Here is a 25,511-nt window from a genome sequence, read left to right on the forward strand (position 1 = left end):
CGACATCAGTACATAACGACCTTTTTTTTTTTTTTTTTTCAGTACATAATGACCTAATCACAGTGATGGAGGACACCCACCCATGGGGTAGATATATAGATTTTTATTTCGAGCTTGGGCTTGAGTATAAACACATTAAATCAGTGCTTGACAGCAGACATGGATTTAGTATTAGTGAGAGACATCTGAAGAGAGTTTTCAGAGCGCGGGGACTCATTCGGCGCAAGTCCTTTTCCGACTTGGCAGTTTTGGTAGAATTCATTAATAACCAGCTACAGTCCTCTGGACAGCTTCACGGTTACCGATGGATGTACGCTAAATGCAGAGAGCATGGACTTCGTGTGAGAAAAGAAGATGTGCGCTTTGTGTTGAAGGAATTGGATCCCCAAGGGGTGGCACTGAGGCAGGCAAGACGTCTCAGACGGAGAAATTACTTTTCGAAGGGACCAAACTTCATCTGGCACATGGACTCCTACGACAAACTTAAACCATATGGAATATGCATCAACGCAAGTATTGATGGGTTTTCAAGAAAAATAATCTGGCTTAATGCTTACACAACAAGTAGTAATCCAAAGGTGATCGGGGGGTATTACATCGAAGCGGTGCAGCGTTTAAATGGCTGCCCTAGAGTTGTACGTGGTGATCTTGGAACCGAAAATGGCCATGTGAGAAGTTTCCAGCGTTTCCTTGTACCAACGGAACCAAACGAGACCCTTGACAGTTACCTGGAAGGAGCAAGTACAGCTAATCAAAGAATTGAATATTGGTGGCGTTTCCTTCGTAACCAGTGTGTGGAGTTCTGGTTGTCCCTTTTTGGAGACATCAGAGACAACGGTTACTTTGATGGTGGATTTTTAGACAAAAACCTTCTTCAGTTTTGCTGCATGGGGATCATACAGGTGAGTTAATCTTAATAATTTATTTATGTTTGGATAATAATAGCAAACTGAGATCCTAGAGGGATTACTTGTTTTTAAACACAGCGGATGCTGCGCAACTTAACTGCAGCAAGAGCCGGTGGCCGGTGCTCGCACACGCATCCGCTGTGTTTCCAAACAAATAGTCCCAACGTAGTTCATTTGACATTCAGATCAAATAATAAAGTCATACCAGAACTCTGGAGAACTCAACAGAATAGCGAGATCAGTCTACTTTGGACCGAGGACACATTATGGGTTCCAAAGTGTGGTTATATTCTACAAAAAAAGACTAGGACCCAAACAAAGCTTGAATCACAATAAAGGGAACAAATCCTTCCAACGTCCCAAATTAACACACATCATGCAAATGACTATTGAATGTAAAGTGTTTGACATGTTGCTTAGCCGTGATCCTCAGGGAGGTCTGAGGGTCCCTGGGGGAGGAATGGACTCTGGCTCTTCTGCCAGGCAAGTTTAGATGCTTCCATATCAAGGTTATTGTTTTAATATCAGCTCTGTACTGTATGAATAGTCTCAATCTCAGTTATATGTACAGTCATATTCAATAAATTAGAATTTGGGATGAGTACTGTCAAATTAAAAGCACTTTAAAATAACCTTAAAGCAGGAGTTTAGTGTTTTTATTGGTGTGATGTAATATTCTAATCTAAAATGTTATATTTTCCTTAGCTGTAAGCAAGACATCATTTTCATTAACACATAAATGCTATGTGTTAAGTCCACTAGTTTAAGCAGTGGACTAAATAAATCAGTATGACCATGATTTGATCTTGCATACTTGAATTTGCTTAGCTTTCTCAGATGTTTAAATAACAATACACATATAATAATGTGTTTAACCATAGCTGGAGACACTGTAAGTCTTGAAAGATTTTTCCTGAGATGTGAAACATGCAAAATTGTGTTCGCAAACATTGTTGATGTGCAAAAAGTTGAATTTCATGTTAAAATTGTAGTCTAACTGCAGGATTCTTCTTTTTTAAGCCACTTTCAGTTTTGTTTGAATTGAATACAACATGGTGCAAATTTTAAATTAAGGACTTTATTCTCTAACTCATTGAGAATTGATGAAAATAAAATCAATAATTAATAATCATAATGAAATTGGTATTGCAAAGTTTTTAGGAATTACTATCCCTATTTATGACTCTTATAATTTACTAATTTTAAAACAGATGAGTGTGTATGATTCTCATATTCATGTGTTCTTTGTGACAGGATGAGCTGGATGATACTGCCCAGGTTTGGAATGCACACTCCATCAGGCCATCAAACAACAGAAATGTCCCCAGTGGTCGACCCAATGTGATGTATGCATTACCTGAGCTCTACAGGACAAGAGACTTTCTTTGCCTTGTTGAAGAGGAACATGTTGACGTATGCAAAAATGAGTGCATTTCTCGACTGACCAAACCATGTGATCCAGATGTCTTTGACCTCTGCAACATCCTTATGGCAGAGTCCCATCTGACCTTACCCACAGACGCTTACCAGGCTTTGAACTTGTATATGCATCTAAGAGAGGCAATCATTGCATCACTTTAAAATGTGCTGACTGCAAGCAAGAACATTTTTCAGCACCTTTACAAGCCCACTTAGAATGGCATGCAGATGTAAACAAACTGTTTCTTTTCTTTCAAAAGTATTTCATTATGTTCTCTAGAAGGGACAATGAAGAAATGTATTGTTCATTTGAGTTTCATGAACTGCCAGTTTATTCAACTGCTTCTAACCATTTTGTAAATATGCAATATCTGTTTCAGATCAAAATAAACTCTGTGAAAGCAAATACTTACTTGTCAAACAAAGATAAACATAAAAGGAAAATAAGGGTATTTAGTATAAATAATATTTATCTGAAAATGTAATTCTGTGATCAAAACAAAATGCTTCTTTTAAGTGATAAACTCTGTCCTGCCATTCTATTTTTAAAATAAATGTTGCATTAATTAACTTTTTAAAATTTGAAATGCTATAAAGAAAGGAAAAGTATTTGAAACAATCAACATGATACAAAGCAAAATGCATATTTCTTGCCTCTGAAGTTAAGGGTTGTAAACACAATTATGAACTTTTTAAAAAATCTGTAAAAACATCTAAAAGCTTAAACAGTAAACCTTACTGAAAGAACAAACTGCTTAAAGCAACATTGCACAGAGGCTACATCAACAGATCTGTCTTGTAGTACAGCATCTTGAAAGAAAATGAGAACACATTTCTGTTTAATTACAAAAAAAGGGGTTAGAATATGATAAAATCAAAGGAGCACTTCTTCATACATTGAAAAACAAAATCTTAACAAGTAATTCTGGTCTAGTTTCTAGTGAAAATATCCTATTACACTTAAAATAACACAAATTAACTTAAAAGTAACTTTTCAGCAACACATAGCGTTTTAAGTAAGTAATTCTTTAATATTGATGAGAAAGTACTTGCTCTATTGGCAGATAAATTAACTTATAGGAAAAATATCTTGTTATAAGTTAAATAATCTTCCAATATAAACAGTACTTTTTGATCAATATTAAGGAATTATTTACTTAAAACAAGATCTTAAAATCTTGCGGAAAAGTAATTTTTACATTAATTTGTATTATTCACAAGGTATCTTTGAAAATAAATACAATTGAAATGTAAAGTAACAAAAACATACAGCCAAACCATGAAAACATAAAATCAATTGCTATATGACTGAATGCATTAAATATTTAAATATGAAATTTAGAAAAAAAAAAAAACTGCATTCAAAATTTCCAACCAAAACAAAAAGGTGGTGTAAATACCTCCCATCAACTTCAAATTATGTCCATTTCAAAGTAATTACTGGAGAGGATGTTGTCGAACTCTGTGCGAAAGTCTGGGTAAGAACTATAAGTGCAAGGAAGTTCTAGGGTAGCTCCACAGGTGTGAGCAACAGGCCTTCTATTAAGCCCAGTTTCAGTGTTGAAACAAATGAGAATTTTGTCAACACAGATTACAGAAGAGCCGGTGCAGAAACGCAGTATTTTTTCAGCCTTGTCTTCATCAGCATTTTTTACAAAACGTTGAAGGTGGTTAAAGGTTGTCTGTTCTCTCTGGGACAGCGTCACATTTGCTGATTCAAACAGCTGTAACAGTCTTTTACCTGAGGCCTTCTTTTTTTCATACAAAGACAACAGACTTTTCTTGTCAGCAAGTTCCACTTGTACACATGCCATGGATGTGGAGAAGCAATCCAATATATACTTTGGCTCTTGAAGAATTGCCTTGTGAGCCATGGTTTCAATGGCCTGCTGAATGTTCTCATTGGGAGGCAGGAAGTGGGACCCCATCCTTGTGAAGAGGTCTAGCAAGTCCTCTTCATCACCTTGATCCATGGTGCCCTGTAGAGCCTTCTCAACAGCTGATCTCTCTACTAGAGGGAGGTAGTTGAGAAATGATGGGATCAATACATCATCATCCACTGATTCAATTCCATGGACACAAGCTAAAATGAAAGCTTTCGATAGCCTCACTGGAATGACTCCATGGTCTAGAAATCCTTTGACCCAAATGTGTCCAATGGCTTGCCATTCAGACTCACAAAAGTCAGGCCTCAACCTGGGAACTCGCTCTGTTTCACCCTCACACTGTTCCAAAAACTGCTCCCAAAATGCAGTGTAAACCTCCCTTGATACCCCAGCATCATCGATTGCTCTTTCATTCACAAACTCCATTTTTAAAGTCTGATTCCAAAGGTTGTTTTCCATAAACACAGCCAAAAGATCTTCCACAACCTTGATCCTGCGAATTGACACATGTAGATGGTTTGCTAGATTTTCTGAGTTACCAGCTGAAACAGATTGGGGCAGTAGACCGCTTGAACTTGGGTGAGAATCTTCGGGTGGAATCAAGCCAGAGTCCTGGGTAAAAGATAAAGCAATAACCATTATTAACAACACAGATACAAATATGAGATTTCTACAAACAGATTGGACATTTGTTTGTTAATATTCTCTTCATTACTATGTTATGATTACCAAGCTAATTTGTAGAACTTTGGAAGATCTGGTGGAACACTAACCCTTCTGCTTAATCCATACTTTAATACTTTCATATGATTTTTTTTAATTAAATAGAAAATACCAATTCAATTAAATGAAAAATATATATTCAATTCAATAAAAAAATATGTATTCAATTCAAAAGATGTAATAATTGCATGACCTTTAAAAAAAAGGTGGTACTGAGTTGTTCATTACAGAGGAGAAAATGAGCTCTGGGTTGTATTGACTGTGTCCATTTCACCTGGCCAGTTTGTCCTGCCTCCATATTACTGGTTTGCATTTGTGATGAGAAGAGACTCCTGGCTGAAGGCAACAGTATCGGGGAACCGTGTCCAAAGGGACTGCTGAGATCGTCCTGAATGACAAAGTTGTACAGTATTGTAATATATAAAGTTATGTTTGATTACAGCACACAACACAAGTGTTAAACTATTCATACCTTTGCCTTAAGATAGATATTTATTTCACAGTTGATTAAAAATACATCACAAAAAAACTATGTAAATTCTACCAATTAATATGTTACTATTTTACCTCAATTCAAATGTCACATATCACTTCTATAAGTATCTAAATCGTATCACGCCAAAGTGTTTCTGATCTTACCTGTACAACTTCTTCAGTGTTGTCATAATTTAGTGTTACAACGACTATGTCACTGTCATCATCCAATCCAATTAGGTCCTCTTCAGGATTCCATACAACCGTGTCTCCCTCATCCATGTGTGGAACAGATCCAGAATTTTCAGAGCTGAAGGGCTGGGGCTGCCGAGGTGTGGATCCAGAATGAGGTGGATCTGTAAAATCAACAACTCCAGAATGGTTGTAGGAAGAGTCTAGGTGATTCAAAGTTTGATCATCACAATCCTCCATTTCACCAAAAGATCCTTTTCTAGCTGTTGGGGTTGAGTCCATGTCATTTGGTTGTTCAGGACTTTGACAATCTTCTTCAGATGAATACTGAACTGTTTCTTCTTTCTTTGTGCACATGTAAAACCGTAGAAGCTTCAGCTTGGTTTTTTCATAAAGACTTCCGACTGTTTCATCTAAAGAAATCCGATTTTTTTGGAAGTCACAAACTTCAAAAAGAAAGTCTTCAATTACCCCTTTGGTGGAGGTCCCATCTGGAAAAAAAAGCTCCTTTCCCATTTCAAGAATTTGAGAAACAGTTGTAGTTTTATCCACTGTTGCATGCCTCGTTCCTCCACCATTTCTTGTTCTCACTTGTTGGTATTCATCAATGTGAAAATGAAGCCACCCAATTTCAATTTTTCTCGAACTCCTCCCTGCTGCCTTACTTCTTCCTCTTGCCATCTCCACCCCTTGCATTTGGAACAAACCAGATGTGCTACAAACAGCTCTTTTGGTCCTAGATCTCATTTTCCGTGCTCCAATTTTATCTCTTAAGTTCTGGAGAAGAGTATCTTTTTCTGCAATAAGTGTACTTTGCTGACAAAAAGACAGAACTGCTATTCTGTCACCATATGAAGTGATGTAATTGGTCATCTGTTCGTCTGTCATTATAGACAGCACAGCCTTGTCCACCTGGAGACATAAAAAATAAAAAAATAATTAGAATAAAGACATCCACATCTTTTTATATATATATATATATATATATATATATATATATATATATATATATATATATATAGTAATAGTTGTATTTCAGAAAGCCATGCGAAGACTTCTTGTGTAGCACTATCGCTGCTAGTTATGGGTCGCATAATTTGTTGTGCCGTTGCCATAGTAACCCCCTTTTTTGAAGACAAATTGTAGAATGTGTGGTCAAACTTTAACAGATAAAACAAGTTTTTCTTGATAAAATACAAAGCGGTTCTTACCTAAGGCCAGACCTCTCAACTTTTATCAAAAGTTAGGAGTGAGATTATGCTAATTTGGGGGCGGGGCTTGTTTGGGGGCGGGGCTAACCGGACCCTGGAAGAGCCGGTGGAGTCAACTCCATCTCATTTTTATCCCACCAGACAATGAAGTAGACATGTATTACTTGTGTTAAAAAGAGAAAGAGACATATTAATACTTAATAATAATAATACTTAATTGTTCAGTTAATGGATTAAAACATAAATAATACACAATTGTTCAAATAATACTGAATAAAATTAAGTAGATTTTAATTATTAACCGAATTATTATACTGTTACACATTCATCTATGGGTTGTTTATCATTGTAAATCTATAACCTGATTGGTGAATCAGGCTGAGTTTCATCAAGCCTTTATGATCCCCTCAGCAGCAACACTGAAGCACACAGAGGTTCCCGCTGCGTCTTTACGCACGATCCAGCTGCTGATCTCTCCCTCTTTTCAGCTCAATGCACTTCTAGACTGTTACAGTTTATAACCATTATCACCTTTCACAGCGACAGGTTTCTCAGTCAGTCGCCGCGCTGACTAGACAAATCTCTATTGCTCTCGTCAGTGCTTTCTGGGCGCACTGACGCCCAGAAAGCACCTGCTCCGAGGGAAAGGAGGGGGGAGAGGAGCAAGCGCGGAGGCACAGAAATACGGTGCATGTAGTTACAAAATGCAGAATTAATAAAAACGAAACTTATAAACTGACCAAGTGGCGTTTTAAACTGCATCTGGTTAGCAGAACTGTTTTTATGATCAGCGTGCAGCCATGACTGGTTCTGAATGAACCGGTCATCTTGCAGCAGCTCCACACCCCCCCCCCCCTCCCCTCCTGTGTAAGCGGTACAGGACCTTACCGGCTTATTTTCACCACTGTTAAGACTAAAATTATTCATAACTCTGATCACTCTTCCTGCTGCTCTGTTAACATGAACTGCAGCAGGAATTACTGATGGCCACAAGCTGTGAAAGAAGCCGATCAGCTCAGCAGAAGGCGGAGTTTTGTCGTCCGCAGCCCAGATGGGCTTTGTGATTTTTATGCGTGAGAAATGCCATGTTTGCGTGTGAAATGTCATGTGTTGCGTGTGAGCGTGTGAAGTTAGTGAAATGCGTGTGTCTTTTTTTTTTTTTTTTTTTTTTTTTTTTTTTTTTTTTTTTTTTTTTTCTTTTTTTTTTTTTTTTTTTTTTTTTTTTTTTCAAAGAACTTTATTTAAGTGAAATTAGTATACATCAAAAAAACATAATGAAGTATACAATACAACACAATACAACAACACAGCCAGGGTTGATTAGATAAGAACATGCAAAGACGTACATATTGAGATTGTCCTTTGAGCCTTTTCATTTGTAGAATCTGTTATTGATTTGATATATAAATCCATATCTTTAATGAAAAAAGAGAAACACGGTGTTTTATTAGCAAATTTACATTTATGAATATGAAATTTAGCAAAGAGTATTAGCAAGTTTGTTATAAAGAAATGATTAGCATCCTTTCTATGAAATCTATAGAAACAAAATAAAACATTTTTCCAGCATAAGGAAAAGTTCTTCAAAATATGGTCTTCAATAAACTTGCTAAATTCTGACCAAAACCTTTGTATAAAAGGGCAGAGCCAAAAGAGATGTGTCACCGTTTCTGGATGGCCTTCACAGAAACTGCAATTAGTGTTTATGTCGCTTTTAAATTTTGTCATATAGTGTTTAGCAGGGTAAATTTTATGGAGAATTTTAAATGACACTTCCTTCACCTTGTTTACAATTAAATATTTATGGGGAATCATCCAAACTGTTTTCCAATGAATATCTGGGATGTAACGGCTCCAGTAAAATGTTATGGCTGGGCGAGAAACAATAATTTCTTGGAACAATCTGCGTATTCTCTCATTGCTTTTCCTAAACTCCAGTGAAAAACAGATTTTACCCACAGATGATTCGGCTAGAACAGGGATACCAGGTGGAACAGACAGAGTATAATTAGTGTTTTTAAACAGCATTAAGGTGCCCAAAGGTATAGCATTAATCACCATAGAGAATTCCTGGATACTAACTGGAAAATTATATATTGAGCAGAACTCATTGTAATTTATTAATTCTCCCACTTTATTAATCAGCTGAGCCACCAGTAAGACTCCATTTTGAACCCAAGTTTCAAGATACAGTGACCTATTTTTAAACAAAATATCTCTGTTGTTCCAGATGAGGTATTTGTGAGGTGAGAAGTTATGCTTATAAATGAGCGTCCACGCCAATAGTACCTGCTTATGGAAAGATGAGAGTTTTACAGGAAGTTTCTCAACATTGTAATTACAATGTAATATGAAGTTGAATCCACCAAAGCGCGAGAAAATGTGATGCGGTATGAGGTTCCAGATAGAGGCTGGATTCTTAAGGAAGTGTTTAGCCCATTTAATTTTAAATGTGTTATTTAGGGTAGAGAAATCCAGAAAGTTAAGTCCACCTGATTCGTAATTATTCATAATAACGGTTTTTTTAATATAGTGAGTACGATTTTTCCATATAAAATTAAGAAGCATACGATCAATATCTCTACATATTTTGCTGTCTAAATGTAAGGGGAGAGCAGCATAAGTCAGTCGGGATAATCCTTCAGCTTTAGAAATCAACACTCTTCCTCTTAGAGATAAATCCCTCTGAAGCCACTGGTTCAGTTTAGTTTTGGTTTTCTGTATAATTGGTATTAAATTAGAAGAGCATCTTAACTTCTGGTCTTTAGAGATTAAAATTCCTAAATAAGAAACTTCTTGCTTAACAGGAATATTGCAAATATCATTAACATGACAATCCTTAATCGGTAGCAATTCACATTTTTTTAAATGTAAAAATAATCCGGAGGCCTTGGAAAAAGTATTAATCACATCTAAGGCCAGAGGGATCTGGTTTGCATTCCTTAAAAATAGTGTGGTGTCATCAGCCAGCTGGCTGATAATGAGCTCTTTATCAGCTATGCAGATTCCTTGTACGGCACTATTGGAAACATGAGTTGTAAGGATTTGAGAGCAAAGTAAGAATAAATATGGTGAGACGGGACATCCTTGACGAATGCCACGTTTTAGGTCAAATCTAGGGGTGGTGCCGTTTGGCAATTTAATAGCACTATTGCAATTGGAGTATAATGTTTTGACTGCGTTACAAAAAAAGGGACCAAAACCAAATTTTCTTAAGGATTGAAAAATGAATTGATGTTCAATTGTGTCAAAGGCCTTATAGAAATCCAGGAAAAGAATAAAACTTTCATCAGGTACCAAATATGAATAATCAAGTAGGTCTAGAACAAGTCTGATGTTGTTAGAGATGTGTCTGTTCCTCATAAAGCCTGATTGTGTCTCATCAATAACTGTGTCCAAAACCTCTTTAACTCTGGAAGCAAGTATTGAAGCCATAATTTTATAATCATTATTGAGTAGACTTATAGGTCTCCAATTATCAATAAAGAGTGGGTTTTTGTTTGGTTTTGGAATGAGTGTTATTAGGCCTTGAGTCAGGGTAGGAGGGAGAGTGTTGTTCTCTATACTTTCTAGAAATACCTGTAAGAGAAATGGAGCTATATGATTAGAGAATGATTGATAAAACTCAGCAGATAAACCATCTGTGCCAGGAGATTTATTGGCCTTCAGAGCTTTGATGCACTTAGAAATTTCCTCCACAGTAAACGGGCTGTCACAGTAGTTTCTATCTTCTACAACAATAGTTTGTAAATTTTTAATATTGTTAAGAAATGATACTGAAATCTCTTTATTATATTTTGAGCTGTATAAATTAGAGTAAAATTTGGCACAAAAAGTTGCAATTTCTTTAGGATTGTTTGAGATAACGCCATTGATATTTAGTTGGTAAATAGAGTTTATTTTTGATCGGTATTTTTCAAGCCTAAAAAAGTAAGCAGAATTTTGTTCTCCTTCTTCCAGCCATCGTTTCCTGGATCTGATGAAGGCGCCTTCAGCCTTGTGTTTATATAAGGCATCCAGTTTGTTCTGATTTTCTATTAAACTTAATTTATCTACCTCTGAAACTTCTTCTGGGGATTTTAGGTAATAGGATGTGATCTTGCTTATGACGTCTTCCTCTTCAGCTTTCTTTAATTTAGAAATCTGACTTCCATAATGTCTTAAAAATTTGCCAATTTCGAATTTGAAAAGTTCCCAATTGTTGCAGAAAGACCCTTCCTTGTTAGCCTTATTCCAGTAATATATAACTAATTTATTAATATGAGCTTTAAACTACTTCATGCTTTACCAATGAGTTATTTAGTTTCCAGTAAGCATATTTGTAAGGAGTATTATCTGGAGTACAAAGTTGGATGCTAATGCTAATAGCTCTATGATCAGTAAGAGGGGTGGCAAGTATGTTAACAGCGATATTGTCTTTACAAATACATTTGGAAATAAGCCAAAAATCTATTCGGGATTGTCTGGAACCTGTTTTATTGCTCCATGTAAATATTTTGTCATTGGGGAATTTTTCTCTCCATGCATCAACAACATTAAATTTCTCCATAAAATTTTTTAAATTGGCACTGAATGAGGTCTGCTGCTTAGGAGGCCATCTGTCCATCGTATTGTCTAAGGCAATGTTAAAGTCCCCACCAATTAAAATGATAGAGTTTGGGTATTTGGAAAGCCAAAAAGTAATTCTGTCTTCTATTGTTTCGAATAGTTTGTTGTTATCCGATATATTATTATAACCGTATATATTAACTACAATAAAGGTATTGTTAAGGCATTCAATTACTGAGCAAATGTAGTGACCTAAAGTGTCGCAATCAGTATGTAAAATAGATCCAGAAAAATTATTTTTAAGTGTGGCGACACCAGCAGAGCGTTCAGAACCGTGAGATAACCACATTTCATTTCCCCACTGGGATTTCCAGAAATTGCCATCAGAAGATGTAGAATGACTCTCTTGAAAAAAAACAAAAATCTGTTTTAAATTGTTTGGCAAATAAGAATAAAGCTTTGCGTTTACCTGTTTGTCTCAACCCCCTGGCATTAAGAGATACAAATGAAACAGACAAAGTTAGTTAGAAGGAACAACAAAGAATAAAGAACAAGAACTAAACTTTTTAAAGATAAAGTTGTGTTCACAAAGAAAGGGGACCGAGGGCTGCACCCTTTAACAGTAAAGCGGTAAGAAGCCTGACTAAATATTTAAAATAAAAGAAAAATAAAGGAAATGTAGCACTTTGCTAACAATTTTGGTTTAACTATAGTATTTTAGGATCTTACAACAAGAACAAGGTAAGTCTTCATAACTACATTATATTGACTAAAGGAGAATATATAATGTTTAAAAGGAACGAGAAGTGACAGCAGAGTGTAGATCAACCTCAACGTGTAAATGAAAAGGTGAAATTAACATTTCTAAGGATTCGTTGAGTGTGAAGGAGGGAAGACTTCTGATCCGCTGATGAAGCCACGGCCTCCAACGAAGTACGCTGGTTTACCTTCCTTGCGGGCTTTGTCTATCAAGGGCCACAGTTTGTTGCGTCGTTCTCTGTCATCCTTGTTTAGGTCCTCAGTGAATCTCAGATGGTTGTCCTTCAGGTACGAAGATGTCTTGGCTGCTTTCCATGTTGCATCTCTGAGGAGTCTGGAGGTGAACTGAATGATGACCCCTCTAGGTTTGTTGCTGCCTGTACGTTTGGCTCCAAGACGGTGCACAGTGTCGATGGCATCGGGCAGCTTCTGTTTATGTTCTGGTAGAACTGACTGGCAGATTTCTATTACTTTTCTTCGTATGTCTTCTTTCTCTGTCTCTTCAGCTCCTTGTAGTTTGAGATTCCACCTCCTGGAATATCTTTCCAACTCAGCAAGCCTCTGCTGGTAGTTATCCACCCGACCTACTTCTCTAGTAACTCTTTTTTCCAGGTCATTCACTTTCGCCTTCACATCATTCATTTCTGCGCATACAAAGTCAATAGTCTTTTTGAGACCCTCAATCTTCAGCGTGTTCTCCTTCACCATGCTCTCTATGTTGTCAGAGCGGGCGTTTATCAGCGCAGACAGACTGGAAATTATCTCATTTGTAGCAGAAGGCTCCGGGTTGCTGCGTTCATACATCACCTTTTTCGGTGCTGGCGATTTCAGAGGAGTAACAGGTAGGGCAGGAAAGTCGGCAATTTCCTCCTCATTCAATGTCAAAGATAAGGGGGCAGCTGCGTAGTTGTGGTAGTTATCAAATAACATGTTACCGGTTGTAGCGTTAGCCTCATTAGCCTTGTTAGCCTCATTAGCCTCGTTAGCCGTCTCAGACGCAGGCTTGGACTTGGATGTATCTAGACCTCTTTTCGCTCCTTTCTGGTTCGGCATTCTGTTATAACTATTAAGTATGTTGTCTTGTAGAAAATCCAAAGTGCTATTGTTCATAAAGTCAGGTATTTACCGCGTTTTATGAATTTTTGTGCAGATCTCGGTAGAGAACGTCTCCTCACTCCGCCATCTTGAGCGAACCCTGGAATGCGTGTGTCACACGGTCAATGCGTGAGAGCTGAGAGCTATGCTAAGGCTATCAAACGTAGTTTTTCACTGAGCGGATATTTATCAAACAATGTTTTATGCGATTATATTTACCTTGTCTCTTTGCATGTGCATGATATCCTCCTCTGGGACATCTCTGGACCGCAGAAAATGATATAAGTCGTCCTCCATAATCAATGTAGACACACTCCCCCACGTTTACCGCATAAAAACATGCCTTTCCCCCCCAAAAAAGTAACTCGCGATTTTTCAGAAATGTCGCGGGATCTCGCGATAATAAGTCGGGATCTCGCGATAATAAGTCGGGATCTCGCGATAATAAGTTGGGATCTCGAGATAATAAGTCGGGATCTCGCGATAATAAGTCGGGATCTCGCGATAATAAGTCGGGATCTCGAGATCTCGACTTAGTTTCTCGGGATCTCGCGATAATAAGTCGGGATTTCTTTCCTTTTTTTTTTTTCTCCATGTCCCCTTAGGGGCTCCGTACGTTTCCACACCTCTTCCCTCCTCAATCCACATCTTCCCAATCTTGTCTCCACTTCTCCAAATGCCTCCCTGGGAAAAGCTCGAGCTCATCATCCTCCTGGAGAACACTTAGTTTTCTGTCCACCCTCCACCTGCCTCATGTTCCCCTCAGGAAATCCCACCGACAGACACACTGCTCAACTCCTTTCGCTCCGGCCAATCTCAGACCTGGTCAAGTTTCCGGAACCAAATAAGCACAAGCTGCAATTCTTATTCTGGATCTCTAGAATAATTTACCTCCATTGTAATCACTATTCCATAACTATCTCCATTCCTGTTCTTCTGAGGACCATCAGCTCATTATCATATATGAGTTTAAGGATCATTTCATGTTAAAATTGCATAACCAACAGTAAGGATTGTTTTCCCCCAGTAATTAAACCAATCATCATTTCATCTCTAATCCTCAGCAATACTGGAAACATGGCCGACTCCTCCACCACTTCAGTCAAGCAGGAGTAAATTACCAAAGTTAACAGCCTTGTATGCCAGGCCGCTCTCTACTGGAGGAGAGCGGCCTGACATACTTGGTCAACTTGGGATAAAAGTAAAATTTAGGCTTTAATCTCAGGATGCTTCGTCTACTTTGGGGAACTTATTTTCTCATAAAATAATGTTTTCACAAGAATGATCATGCAACACTATTTTTGACTTCAGATCTGACACCAAGTTCATTTTATTTTCTCACCGTTATGGATAACCACTGATGTTAGAAAAAACTGCCATTAAAGCTATCAAACTGGTCACATTATATACAGCAATATTAATAATAAGATTAATGACAGACAATTAAGGCTTATTTATTACATTAACATCTTTTCACATAATTATATTTAGTTTTTTTATGAGAATTCCTCTGCATCTTATCAGATAATGGCATCATTAGCGGAAACAGTGAATGTATATAGGAACAAATGCCAGACAGTAAGTTCTGTATGTTTGAAAAATATAAGATTTAATACCAACACAAGTTATTCTCAGGATTTTAGAAATATTTTTAACACTACTTTCCAGAGCATTTTTGCTGTATTACACAATAGCACCATTATCTAATGAGCAGCTGCATTAAACAACAGAGAAATACAAAACTATTCACAATATATAGAAGAGGAACAGAAGTAATTTAATGAGATTTATGCAGGATCAACAAAAAAAGCCTTATTTGATTGATTGGGTAAATGTATTCTTCCCTCTCTTTGTGCAAAATCATTTTATTTTTACTAATTTTATCTATATTTTGTCATGGAATCAACACTCATCTGAAAACATACTCACATCTAAAACTTGGTATTAAGCTGTGTGACTAAAGCTAAAGATCAAGCAATGGAAAATAAAAGCTTGGGATGATAGATGCATCAAAACACGGGGAAATTTGCTGTTTTGTAAAACTACTAACCAGACTCACAGGAAACTAAATAAAATTAATATTGTCATTGAATTAATCTAAATGAGAGCCAATTCCTTACAAATGTCATCTCAAGACACTTTAAAAGCAAAACAGAACTAGTTCTTTATTGAATTATATAAAAATCCATCGGTCCATCGTGAATCCCCACTTAGCTGTCCATGGGGGGGCTGGCATCTATCTAGAAGGGTCTCAGGTAAGTGATGGGGTACAACCTGGAGAGATTGCCAGTCTATCAGAGGCAAACACAGAGATACAGGAACTGCAACAACCTCGCACACACTCATACCAGGACTAAAGTATGAATGTGTGCAGTAGAGGAACTGATAGTTAAATTACAGTAACCAGTTAGCAGTCATTTATGGAGGAAACCAGAGCACACTGTCTGATGTTTGGATCGATGTTACTTGACAGCAAAAAAAGTCCCCAAATGATGGAACATGAGAGCTGTGATGGTCACTTTTTTATGGGATTACTCCAGCTACGACTTATAAGCCTCATATTTCCAACCTGCGTTCAGAGCTAAACCTTTTAAATGAAAAGTTAAACATCTTCAAGTCACAAGAGAAGAAGTCCAGTAGTTGCCCTAAATTTATGTCCTTGTTAAACCAATTTTGGGTTTAACTTGAGTTGTTTGAGGCCCTCCTGTTGCTTTACTGACAGAGACTTGAAGCTAACGCTACAGAACAGAATGCTGTGATGGTGACAGTCTATAAAACTTATAATGTTGTTACTTAAACTGAAGTCACTAATTATTTTATATACAATTAACATAAATATAAATGACTTTTTAACAGTTCACATTGTAAAGATCTAAATATGGCAAAGCATTACACAGCAGATGCAAATGTCCTTCACTTAAACCCAATTTCAGAAATCGTTTAGATGCAATATATGCCCTTATCCTACAAATATTTATCTAAATACTTTAACTGAACAGTAATAATGTCTTAATAATATGTTCTTAACCTTTTGTTTAAGCCCGTTTTTAATCAAACAAACATGGTAAATAAATGTAAACACGTTTAAGTCTTCAGGCTCAGAAAATGCCAGAAACAAATATAATCTACTCATCTCACAAGTTTTACATCCCATAACAGCCTTTAAAGTAGCATCAGATAGGGAAGGTTGTAAGGTCTCTTTAGCAGAAAAGCTAAATTCCCTTTATGGTTTAGGGCTAAAAACAACATTCCTGGGAATAATATAAATACAAAGGCTGAAAATAATCAATAGCTAAGAGCATTTCAAGGAAAGCTGGGCGCAGTAATATTCTTAGTCACATTTGTGCTTTAGCGTTATAGTATTCAGAGATATCAGCGTCTCTATTCAGCACCCTGTTGTACCTCCATTTTAAAATTACCACCATTGTTGATAGAAAAGCAATTAGTACCTTGATGACGGCCAGCCTGTGGCACTATGATGAACTTCTTTGGTTGAATAGTCAACAGGGTAAACTACCGCTCAATAGTTTGGGCTCACCCAAAACATGTCATGTCTTTCCAACAAATCACACATTTTATTAATCAAATGACTAAAGACATTAACTAAAGACATTGACAAGGTTAGAAAATATGATTTGTACTTGAAATAATAATTTTGTCTTTATAACCTTGCTTTTATCAAAGAATCTTCTGTTTGCAACAATTACAGCCTTGCAGATCTTTGGCATTCTAGCTGTTGAATTGTTGAGGAAATGTCCCCCGGTGCTTCCTGTAGCAAGTTGGACTGACCTGATGGACATTTCTTACGCACCGTACGGTCAAGCTGCTCCCACAACAGGGTTCAGATCTGTTGATTGTGCTGGCCACTCCATAATGGACAGAATACCACATCAGCAATATTTAGAATGTTTTTTTATTACTATATAAGTGAAGAAAATTGTGCTTTTATTAAAAATATAAGGACATTCCTAATGACCCTAACATTTAGCAGTGCCATGTTCCAATCTAGTCTGGTTATCATGCCTTCTGGTCCAGTGATGCAATCATTTGTAGATATTTAATGACTACAGTCCTGTTAATCAATTTCTGTTCCACCATTCATAAAATCCTGAGTCAAACATCAAACTGAGTACAGCAGCCTCACAAGGATTGGGGCTTAACATTTAAACTGCTGACATTACTGAAATGTAACATTTACTCAAGTTTGTTCATGTCAATGATAGAATAGCACTGGTCTGGGAACAATAATCTCACAATAAACACAATAAACAACACTAAGAAGTAGACTGGGTTTTCCCATGTGGAGAAACTAAGCAAAAAAATGTTAAAAGCTTACATCCCTAAAGCTTTCTCCTGCTACTCTAGCACCACGCATCTCACCAAGAAAACTCAAAGGAAGGCAAGAATTACGCTCTTCATCGTCCCCAACCCTTTACTGAGGCATTTTTGAAAAACATCCTGACCGCATCACAGCTGTGGAACTGAGAGGAAGACTGCAACCTGTGGTGAGAACGTCTGTGGTTGTTATATTCAAAAAGATCTTCTTGGGGTCTGTCTCTGCCTCAAGAGGACGTGTTCCAGTATCTTGACGTCTTGTTTAGGGACGATGCTGAACTGATGCAGGAGATGGATGAATGGACCGAGGACCTTTTCTCTGGTTTGTTGTGGAGAAGAAAAAGCTCAGCCAAATGTGAAGATCAACATTTATTTGTCCATTTATATTCTGACCCTCACATGCGCATGATAGGTAGAGATAGGGTTAGGAGCTCTATCATCCAATGGGAGCTCAGCGTTAAACCATTGGTTCTCCTCTTGAAAACGAGTCAGTGGAGGTGGTTCATGCATGTGATCAGCCTTCATCCTGGACCTTTGCCTTTTGGAGGTTCTGTCGGTGAACTCACTGGAACGACTCCAAGATATGTTCATTCTGACACGATTACACCTTGAAATCATCCTGAATGAGTTGGGAAGTGTCTCTGGGGACAGGGATGTGGGAGTTTCCCTTCAGATAAGCAGAAGACAATGGATGGATCGACCTCCTCTGGTATTAACTTACTGCTTTAAGGTCTCTTGTCTTCTACTACTCATGTTTGCCCTCTTGGTGGTGCTGTGAGTTCAAACCTTTCTTTGGCATCTGCACCAGGCTGTACACCGTGTCGGTTTCTGTGAGGCTCTCTTCCTTATTTCCGCTGAGAGTTTCTGAAGTCAAAGCTTTTTGTGAGTTCCCTTCTCCCAGTGCACCTTTTCTGCTGTCACTGTTGGCACAGGAAGCAGCTTTTCTTGGGATGCTGTAGACAGTATCTACCTTCGGATCATCACCGAAGACATCTCTCGGGATGCTGCTCTCTTGGGACGGGTTGATTTCCACGTTCTCATAAGAAGCAGTGGAAGAAGTGGTGGAGACTCTGGGCTTAGACGGTTGTTCCGTGTCTAGCGGTCCGCTCTGGATTAACTGGGCAGCGGGTGTTGGTTCCTTCAGATCAGAAAGGGAGACGCTTTTAAACGCCATCAGTCCCACAAATGTTGCTTTAAAGGTAACATAAATACTTAGAATAAATAATGCAACATTTTTTTCCCTTCTAATTACCTGATTTTGATTATATGGATAAAGGTTTTTGGCCAAAATGACAGCTCCAGAAAGAAGTAATATCAGACAAACAAAGATGGTGATGATAATGATCATCATCATGTTCGTATCTGTCACATTAGGAGCCTGCTGTGATTCCTCTTTAAGTTTAAGATTAGATTTTTGGAAACCTGTAAAAAACACAAAAAAGAAACATTCTTAGCCAGCAAAAATGTTCTTCACAAGCCAGAAAAAACACAAAAAGGATAAGATCACATACATTATATATTATATATATGGTGCTGAAATAGAAATAACAGAAAAATGCTATTTAAAGTGACAGTAACCCTGGTAAACTAAGTGCTTGAATGATGCACTTTCTTTATTCGGGTTTTAGAACAACTCATCATACTTACACACTGTAGCAATACTTTCTGAGACGTTATTTGTGCTGACATGGTTGTTGCCACTGCAGACAACAGCTGTGCCGACGGTAAGGATGGTGATGTTGAGCTTGCTGAAGGACCTCTGAGATGTTCTGCAGACATCTTTATCACAGAAAGAGCACAGCCAATCATCCTGGATGGAGCAGTTTACTGTGAAATTACACAATCCCTCCGAAAGATTGTAATGATTCTCTGACATGAAAGTCATCACTGGTCTGGGAACCCTTTCTGAAACGCCCAAAATAAACAAAGAAATCAACAACACCCTCCTCTGGTTACTTCCTGTGAGCACAACTCAAACTTCATCTGCATTCAATAAAGACAAGGAAGAAATAAGGTATGACTTTGTTATCAAGATAAGACACTTTTCAAACATAGATGCAAATATATTAGGGTAAAGACTAAAGACAAAATACAGCTTCAACATACCTTGTACAATAACTTTGTGTGTCCTTGATATTTGAGAAAGGCTGGGGGAATAGTAAGAGAACTTGTAGAGGCCGCTGTCTTCTTCAGTCAGCTCATTTATGCACAAGGTCAAGTTTTCACGGCTAAAATATATTCTGTCTGTATAGTTTGGATTGATAATCTCCTTATCAGCAAGTAATTGATTCTGAAACGTCCATTCAGCCTTTTCTATATGGAGGCGGTTCTTTGACATGAAGACAAACTGAGCTGTTCTTTAGCCTGTAATGTGTCTCTGATGGGTCTGTTGCCATCACACCTATGAGAAAAGATTTAGGTTGAAACACATTAGCATGATCTCAAAGCCATAGAGGACAGTCAGTAGATGTCAAAAACATATAGTGCAGAATGTATCAGTGCAAAACTGAATTGAGCTTCCTTATTTCTGTTTTTGTTTCTGTTTTCTCTTTGCAGTAATAATGTCTGTAAAATGTCTTAAAATCAGTTAACATCAACATACAATAACAATCTAATAATCATACAGTGTCTTGCAAAGGTCTTTATATGCCTTCAATGTTCTCCTATTTTGTCACGTTACAATTGCACAAACAAGCAAAATGTATTTTATTGAGCCTTTATGTGATAGAGCAACACAAAGTAGAGCATGTGAAGTGAAAATGATGCATGAGATTTTTTCACATGGTTGTTTTGAAACATGATGGCAGCATCATACTGGACATATAGGGACACTGGTCAGAGTTGACAGGAAGATGGATGAACCTTAATACAAGTTCATCTTTACAGAAAGTATCTCAACACGTTTGGGAGCTTCCACGGGAGATTTTGTCATGATTTGGAGGTGTCTGGTTATGGTTTTGATTTAGATTTATGTTTTTCTTGTCATTTTCTTGTCATTTCTGTCATCTCCTGCTGTGAGCAGCCTGCTCCAATCTGGATGTTTTCCTCCTCGTGTCTATATTTGTTCAATTGTTTTAGGTTTTAAAATAAACCTTTAAAGTGCATATCCGTGTCCGGCTTGAATATCGGGTTCAATGAGCTACAGTTCACTACAGATTTTTTTTCATTTTTGGATTTTTTTAAGAATGCCAACAATTTTCCTGAGCTGAGTGACATAGATTGGCAGAGAGATTTATATTTAGCTGTGGACACATTGTTACATATGGATGAACTGAATGTGTAAAGCTACAAGGGAAAGATCAAGTTGCACATGAACTGTACTCAGACAAGATAGCCTTCAAAGCCAAATTGACTCTATCTTCTGCACAAATGTCACTTAGCTCTTCTGCTCATTTCCTCACACTCACAATGCTGAAAGAGGGCCCTCTACATGTGAAAAAATACAGGAGATAGATGGAAGATCTGCCGTCTGTTCTCTGATCTTGACAAAATTGAGACGTCACTTCAGCTGGTGTCATGTCCCTTCTCACAATGTCCCGAAACAAGACAGCAGGAGTTGGAACTGATCGATCTTCAGTGTGACCCCGTTGTGAAGGAGAAGCTCAGCTCCCTTAAACTGGATCAGTTTTTCGCTTTATTAAATAAATCCAAATGTCCAAGCATACAGAAGATGGCCGAGAGGATGCTGATGTTGTTTGGTTCCACCTGTGCATGTGTAGGAAGGTGGCTACTCCATGTGCATGTTTGGGTTTTAGCTTTGTAGGTTTATTGCATGGTTGTGCATGGATGGATAGCTCAGGACGGCCTGCTGCAGGACAGCAGGCAGGAGCGGCTGATCCTCACTACCCTCTGACTGCTGAGGCTGCTGGAGGTTTTAGTTCTGGTGCTGGACCTTTTAGCCATTTTAACGCGCGGTTGCACTTTTAGTAAAGGTTTTAGGCATCATCCACTGTACAGTTTTTATGGTTTATTTTTATCGTAATAAAGTTGCTTAAACTTTCGATCTTGTTGGGTTTTAAATACACTGCTCACCCCTGCGATATTGAACCTGTTTCATATCCCTAGTTTAACTAGGTGCCGTTGTTAGACTCATTAGTCTTCCGTTACTTAAAATAACATGAATACTGCTGGCCATCACACATGTGAGCAGAGTTTAAGCATGATGATCATCAACAAAGCCCCCCACAGATCCCAACTGATCGAACACCTCAGATCTGTAATAAGATTTTCCACCAGACACCAGAATCACTGGCAGAACGGTTGATCAACAACCCCGTTCCTTCTAAAAGTGAACGACATTTTAATGCTCTATACTTAATACATGTGAATGTCTCCATTGGAGAGATTATGTGTGAGCAAAACACATTTCATCCATCTGATGCTACTCTGGCCCATCTGTCAAAGTCAGTTTGACAGAACATCCAGACACTATCATTCCAATCTGAACCATTGTGCAAAAAAAAATAAGGATCTGCACGTGCAAATCTGATAGAGACATACCACAAAAAACTGGAGCTGTAAATACAAACAACCATATCTAGCCGGGGGGCTGATTACAAATGTATCATTTTAATTTTATTTGTGAAAACTGCTGTAAACCATGTATCCTTTAAGACTTCACTACTACATACTACTTTGTGCTAGACTATCACATAAAACCAAAATTAAATATATTAAGACTTGCGGTTCTTTGTTGATTAAAAAGAGAACTTTTTATAAATATAAATTTATATTTTCACATTTGTTTCGTAGTGTAATCAGCAGCTAGCCAACTTTTAACACTCAACGGTGAAATATGTTTGTCTCAACTTACCTGTAAAACTCCAGCAACTCAGAAGAAGAAAGAATTTTAAGACAGCCATAATCATTTTCACAGCAAGTACGGAGCGGAGGAAACGTAACGCAGCTCACAGGAGTAGTGATGCGCGAATACTGCAACTGCAAGCATAAGACTGCACCTGCTGTTGATCAAAGTTCAGGAAGTGAAAGGGCAACTATATCGTTGAACAGAATTTTGAGTAGTAAAACAGAAGAAAAATATAAAATTTTCATTGGTTTGTAAAACTTGCACCTCCACTTTCCCTGATCCATCCATCGATCTAAATAATATACACAAAAGCCAGGCTCAGTTTACTTGAGAAAAGTTGGCTGTGTAACAATCTACACTACATGACTTGGGTCAAACATTTTGGTTATCCTTCCACTAGCTCGTCACAAGAGTTTGCTGGACTTTTGACCCATTTCTTCCAGCCTACTTTGTAGGCCATGTTACTTGCTAATACCTTTTTAGCTCTGTTTGCCTGTTTTCAATGAAACTGAGACCACAACTCTCTGAAGGCCTTTCCAAAACTTTTTTTGTCCTTAAGCCCCTTTTTAATGTGCTGTTATGCTTAAGGGGCTCATTGTTACAATTAATTGTCGATTTGTAAGAACCATATGTGCCCAAAGCTTTAACTTTTTGGAAAGATGTTGTGAGATGTTGCTTTAATTCTTCCAAGTGCTGTATCAAAAACATTCCTACAGCATAATGCTGTCCGGTATGTGGTTCAGGGCAGCTGTGGTGTGGTGAGTGGTTCTTTTCTGGCTCCAGCAGGGTGTGGCGGGCGGACAGCGGGTGTTTCCCATCTACCTCCTTATTGGAGGAATACTTAAGGCAGGCGGAGACAGAAGGAAGGCGTCAGAGCATTAGCACAACTGAGCGTTACCCGACCTGTGCTTTACTCCTAGTCGTTCCTGGTTCCTTGTCTCTGTTCCCGCTAACGCTCTGTCTCTTATCTCCTTAGGTCCTGCCTTGCTCCTACTCTACCAATCAGGTCTCTCTGTGGCCATCTTCCTGATGCTCCTGTTGACCTGAGGTTCCTTTTCCCGCTGCCATCCTGCCGTACACCTGGCCTGTCCACCCTTCACCGAAGAGCCACCAATAGAGCCTGCTAGCATCTGCTAGTGCAGTTCACTAGCATACTTGAAGCAGCACAGCTTTGTTTCAAGACTGCAAGTAAGAGCTAGGCCTGTAAGCTCTGGGTGTGTTTACCTCGGTCAAACCTTAGAGCCCCACTGTGTAAGATTTTCACACTGACACATCATCTTGTGGTGCGCTAAATGAATTACAAGCATCCTCACCATTAAGCGGGTAATAACTACTACAGAACCACAGAGTATCATAAATGTAACAATGTAAACATGTCCTCTGTGTATTAGCTATTGCTAATAGCTAATGGCTATGGTCATCGACTGAAATTTATTTTTTCGGCACTGTTACCTAGTCCGCTTGTTTGTTTGTTTGTTTCCTTTCTAGTGTCTATTGTAAAATTCATGAGTCACAGATTTTTGGTCTCGTTTCTGAATGCTTATTTGGGATCTAAAATAAGCAACTACAGAAAGCGTCAATCGGCTAGCTGAAATATCTCTCCGTGGCTCCATTTTAGACACAAAGACGAGAGAGACGAAGAAATGAGCCATATCCACCAGAAGGACAGAGTAGTTGCTACCCTACACTTTACAACATACAGCCAAAGTAAACTTCAATGTTATATTGAATTAATTTACTAGTCCAGCAGAAAGCCTGCAGCCTTCTCATCCGTTTTGAATCCCCGCTCCTTCATGAATTATCTTCACCTGGTAATAATAGTTCTCGTTATTACTTCCTGATATTACTTCTTGTTTCTTTCTCGTTTACTATCCTCTCGCTGGGCAAAGAGTATGGATAGTCCTCCATTTCAACCGAAAACAGAAAATACAATGATCTACAGTCCTCTTTTCCTGTTTATACTCCTCCTCCACTGACAGCACGTCTTTTCATGGAAGACAGATTGGTAAAACGTATATGGCTGACAAGTTTGGCCCCTTTTGGCTGCTGATATCAGAAGTAGTGACGCAACACGACACCTATGTATTTATAAACTACTAATTCTCTAAGTTATGAGAACGCTTTCATTTTTGATGCAAGGTTTTTAGACTTTGCCAGAATGTGTATTAATAAAAGCAATACTTGATGTTTGCTTATTAAAACCCAAATTAGTTACAGATTGTCCCTTTAAAAACAAAACTGTTAAAACCCATTAAAAGTAAACCATTTAAATGATTAAGCCCATCCTAACTTTCCCTGCTTAACTCTGCCGAACCTCTGCCTCTGTGTCCGTGCTGTCAACTTTGGGGCGTCCAATTGGGAGAAGTTGGACCAGGGTGATGCTGGGGTGGTGAGCAAGCAGCTAGCTCAGGGGGGAAAGTGAGCAAGCGACTCTCACTACTTTATGCGGGTCTCTGGCAGTAGGAAACTCGGCGCTGCTGAGGCCGTAGCATGTGTATCTCTGCACAGCAGAGATGTGTCCAGTAGGGCCTCTGAATAGCTTGCAGAGGGCGACTTTCAGATCAGCTTTTCTCCTGCAGAAGCTGAGGAAAGGTTACAAACAGACTGCTTCCATGGCAGTCAGCTACGTAGCTTGCGAATTTGAAGAAGGCAGGCTGTACTTAGCTGGGTTCTAGCCAGCAGCCGTGTTTGTGGGTCTTTGGACCCCGGTGGCTTGTCTCCCCAACGTAGACACCTTCACGGTCCACAGGAAAAGATAAAAATGAAGGGGAAGAGCCCGGATTCATAGCGGTGGCCCCCTGATGTAAAGGGGCAGTCCCCTGATGTCTGCAGTCTCTAAGTGCATCAGAAACAGTGGAATTTTGACTTTCCTGGCTGATACAAAATCAAGTTTTTCATTATTATACTTTTGAGTCCTTGGGTATTTTGACTTGGCAATTTTTACCCCTGCGACAAAAAGTTTGGACACCCAAGCTCTACAAGATCTTGCCCTCCATATATCCTATATATCTAACAGAATCCCTTTCAGACATCGCTGAGCCTCCCAAACCACAGTCTTGCTCTGATCCACCTCTTAAACAGATAACGGCTTAGTTTTTCAAACCTCTGTGTCTTGCTGGTAGTTTCTGCATGTGGGTCAGGAAAATCCCTCAAT

The 25,511-nt window shown here is 38.4% G+C and overlaps 3 protein-coding genes across 4 annotated transcripts; 1 reads left to right on the forward strand and 2 right to left on the reverse strand.

Moving 5' to 3' along the window:
• Positions 1-447: 447 nt before the first annotated feature.
• Positions 448-2,415, forward strand: LOC118565923. The gene is made up of 3 exons (XM_036147007.1): positions 448-902; positions 2,163-2,321; positions 2,404-2,415. Exons 1-3 carry the CDS (start codon positions 465-467, stop codon positions 2,413-2,415), a joined length of 609 nt encoding a protein of 202 aa, XP_036002900.1. The 5' UTR covers positions 448-464.
• Positions 2,416-3,689: 1,274 nt separating this feature from the next.
• Positions 3,690-13,621, reverse strand: LOC118565664. Its single transcript, XM_036146304.1, has 4 exons — positions 13,435-13,621; positions 5,576-6,514; positions 5,211-5,324; positions 3,690-4,825 (listed from the first exon to the last, which is right to left on the reverse strand). Exons 1-4 carry the CDS (start codon positions 13,510-13,512, stop codon positions 3,740-3,742), a joined length of 2,217 nt encoding a protein of 738 aa, XP_036002197.1. The 5' UTR covers positions 13,513-13,621; the 3' UTR covers positions 3,690-3,739.
• A 3,330-nt stretch (positions 13,622-16,951) lies between these two features.
• LOC118565668 lies at positions 16,952-22,516 on the reverse strand. Of its 2 annotated transcripts, XM_036146312.1 has the most exons (5): positions 22,364-22,516; positions 19,657-19,951; positions 19,198-19,455; positions 18,803-18,972; positions 16,953-18,688 (listed from the first exon to the last, which is right to left on the reverse strand). In XM_036146312.1, exons 2-5 carry the CDS (start codon positions 19,886-19,888, stop codon positions 18,296-18,298), a joined length of 1,053 nt encoding a protein of 350 aa, XP_036002205.1. In that variant the 5' UTR covers positions 19,889-19,951; positions 22,364-22,516; the 3' UTR covers positions 16,953-18,295. The 2 variants fall into 2 exon arrangements, with proteins under 2 accessions (XP_036002206.1, XP_036002205.1); XM_036146313.1 differs by lacking the exon at positions 22,364-22,516 and having other exon boundaries at positions 16,952-18,688; positions 19,657-20,117.
• Between the last annotated feature and the right edge of the window lie 2,995 nt (positions 22,517-25,511).

Source organism: Fundulus heteroclitus, chromosome 14, assembly GCF_011125445.2.
Source record: "Fundulus heteroclitus isolate FHET01 chromosome 14, MU-UCD_Fhet_4.1, whole genome shotgun sequence".
In the NCBI taxonomy this organism is placed as follows: Eukaryota; Metazoa; Chordata; class Actinopteri; order Cyprinodontiformes; family Fundulidae; genus Fundulus; species Fundulus heteroclitus.

Bases quoted from the DNA above. Each gene is read 5' to 3' on its own strand.
- LOC118565664 (XM_036146304.1), bottom strand. From the start codon at position 13,512: ATGGAGGACGACTTATATCATTTTCTGCGGTCCAGAGATGTCCCAGAG. The intron at 5,325-5,575 runs GTAAGATCAGAA...TTTGTCATTCAG, and splicing joins ACACTGAAGAAGTTGTACAG to GACGATCTCAGCAGTCCCTT. The intron at 4,826-5,210 runs GTGAAATGGACA...TCTTTTACCCAG, and splicing joins AGGCAGGACAAACTGGCCAG to GACTCTGGCTTGATTCCACC.
- LOC118565668 (XM_036146313.1), bottom strand. From the start codon at position 19,888: ATGTCAAAGAACCGCCTCCATATAGAAAAGGCTGAATGGACGTTTCAG. The intron at 19,456-19,656 runs GTATGTTGAAGC...TGGGCGTTTCAG, and splicing joins ACACAAAGTTATTGTACAAG to AAAGGGTTCCCAGACCAGTG. The intron at 18,973-19,197 runs GTAAGTATGATG...TGTTTTTTACAG, and splicing joins AGAAAGTATTGCTACAGTGT to GTTTCCAAAAATCTAATCTT.
- LOC118565923 (XM_036147007.1), top strand. From the start codon at position 465: ATGGACTCCTACGACAAACTTAAACCATATGGAATATGCATCAACGCA. The intron at 903-2,162 runs GTGAGTTAATCT...TCTTTGTGACAG, and splicing joins GCTGCATGGGGATCATACAG to GATGAGCTGGATGATACTGC.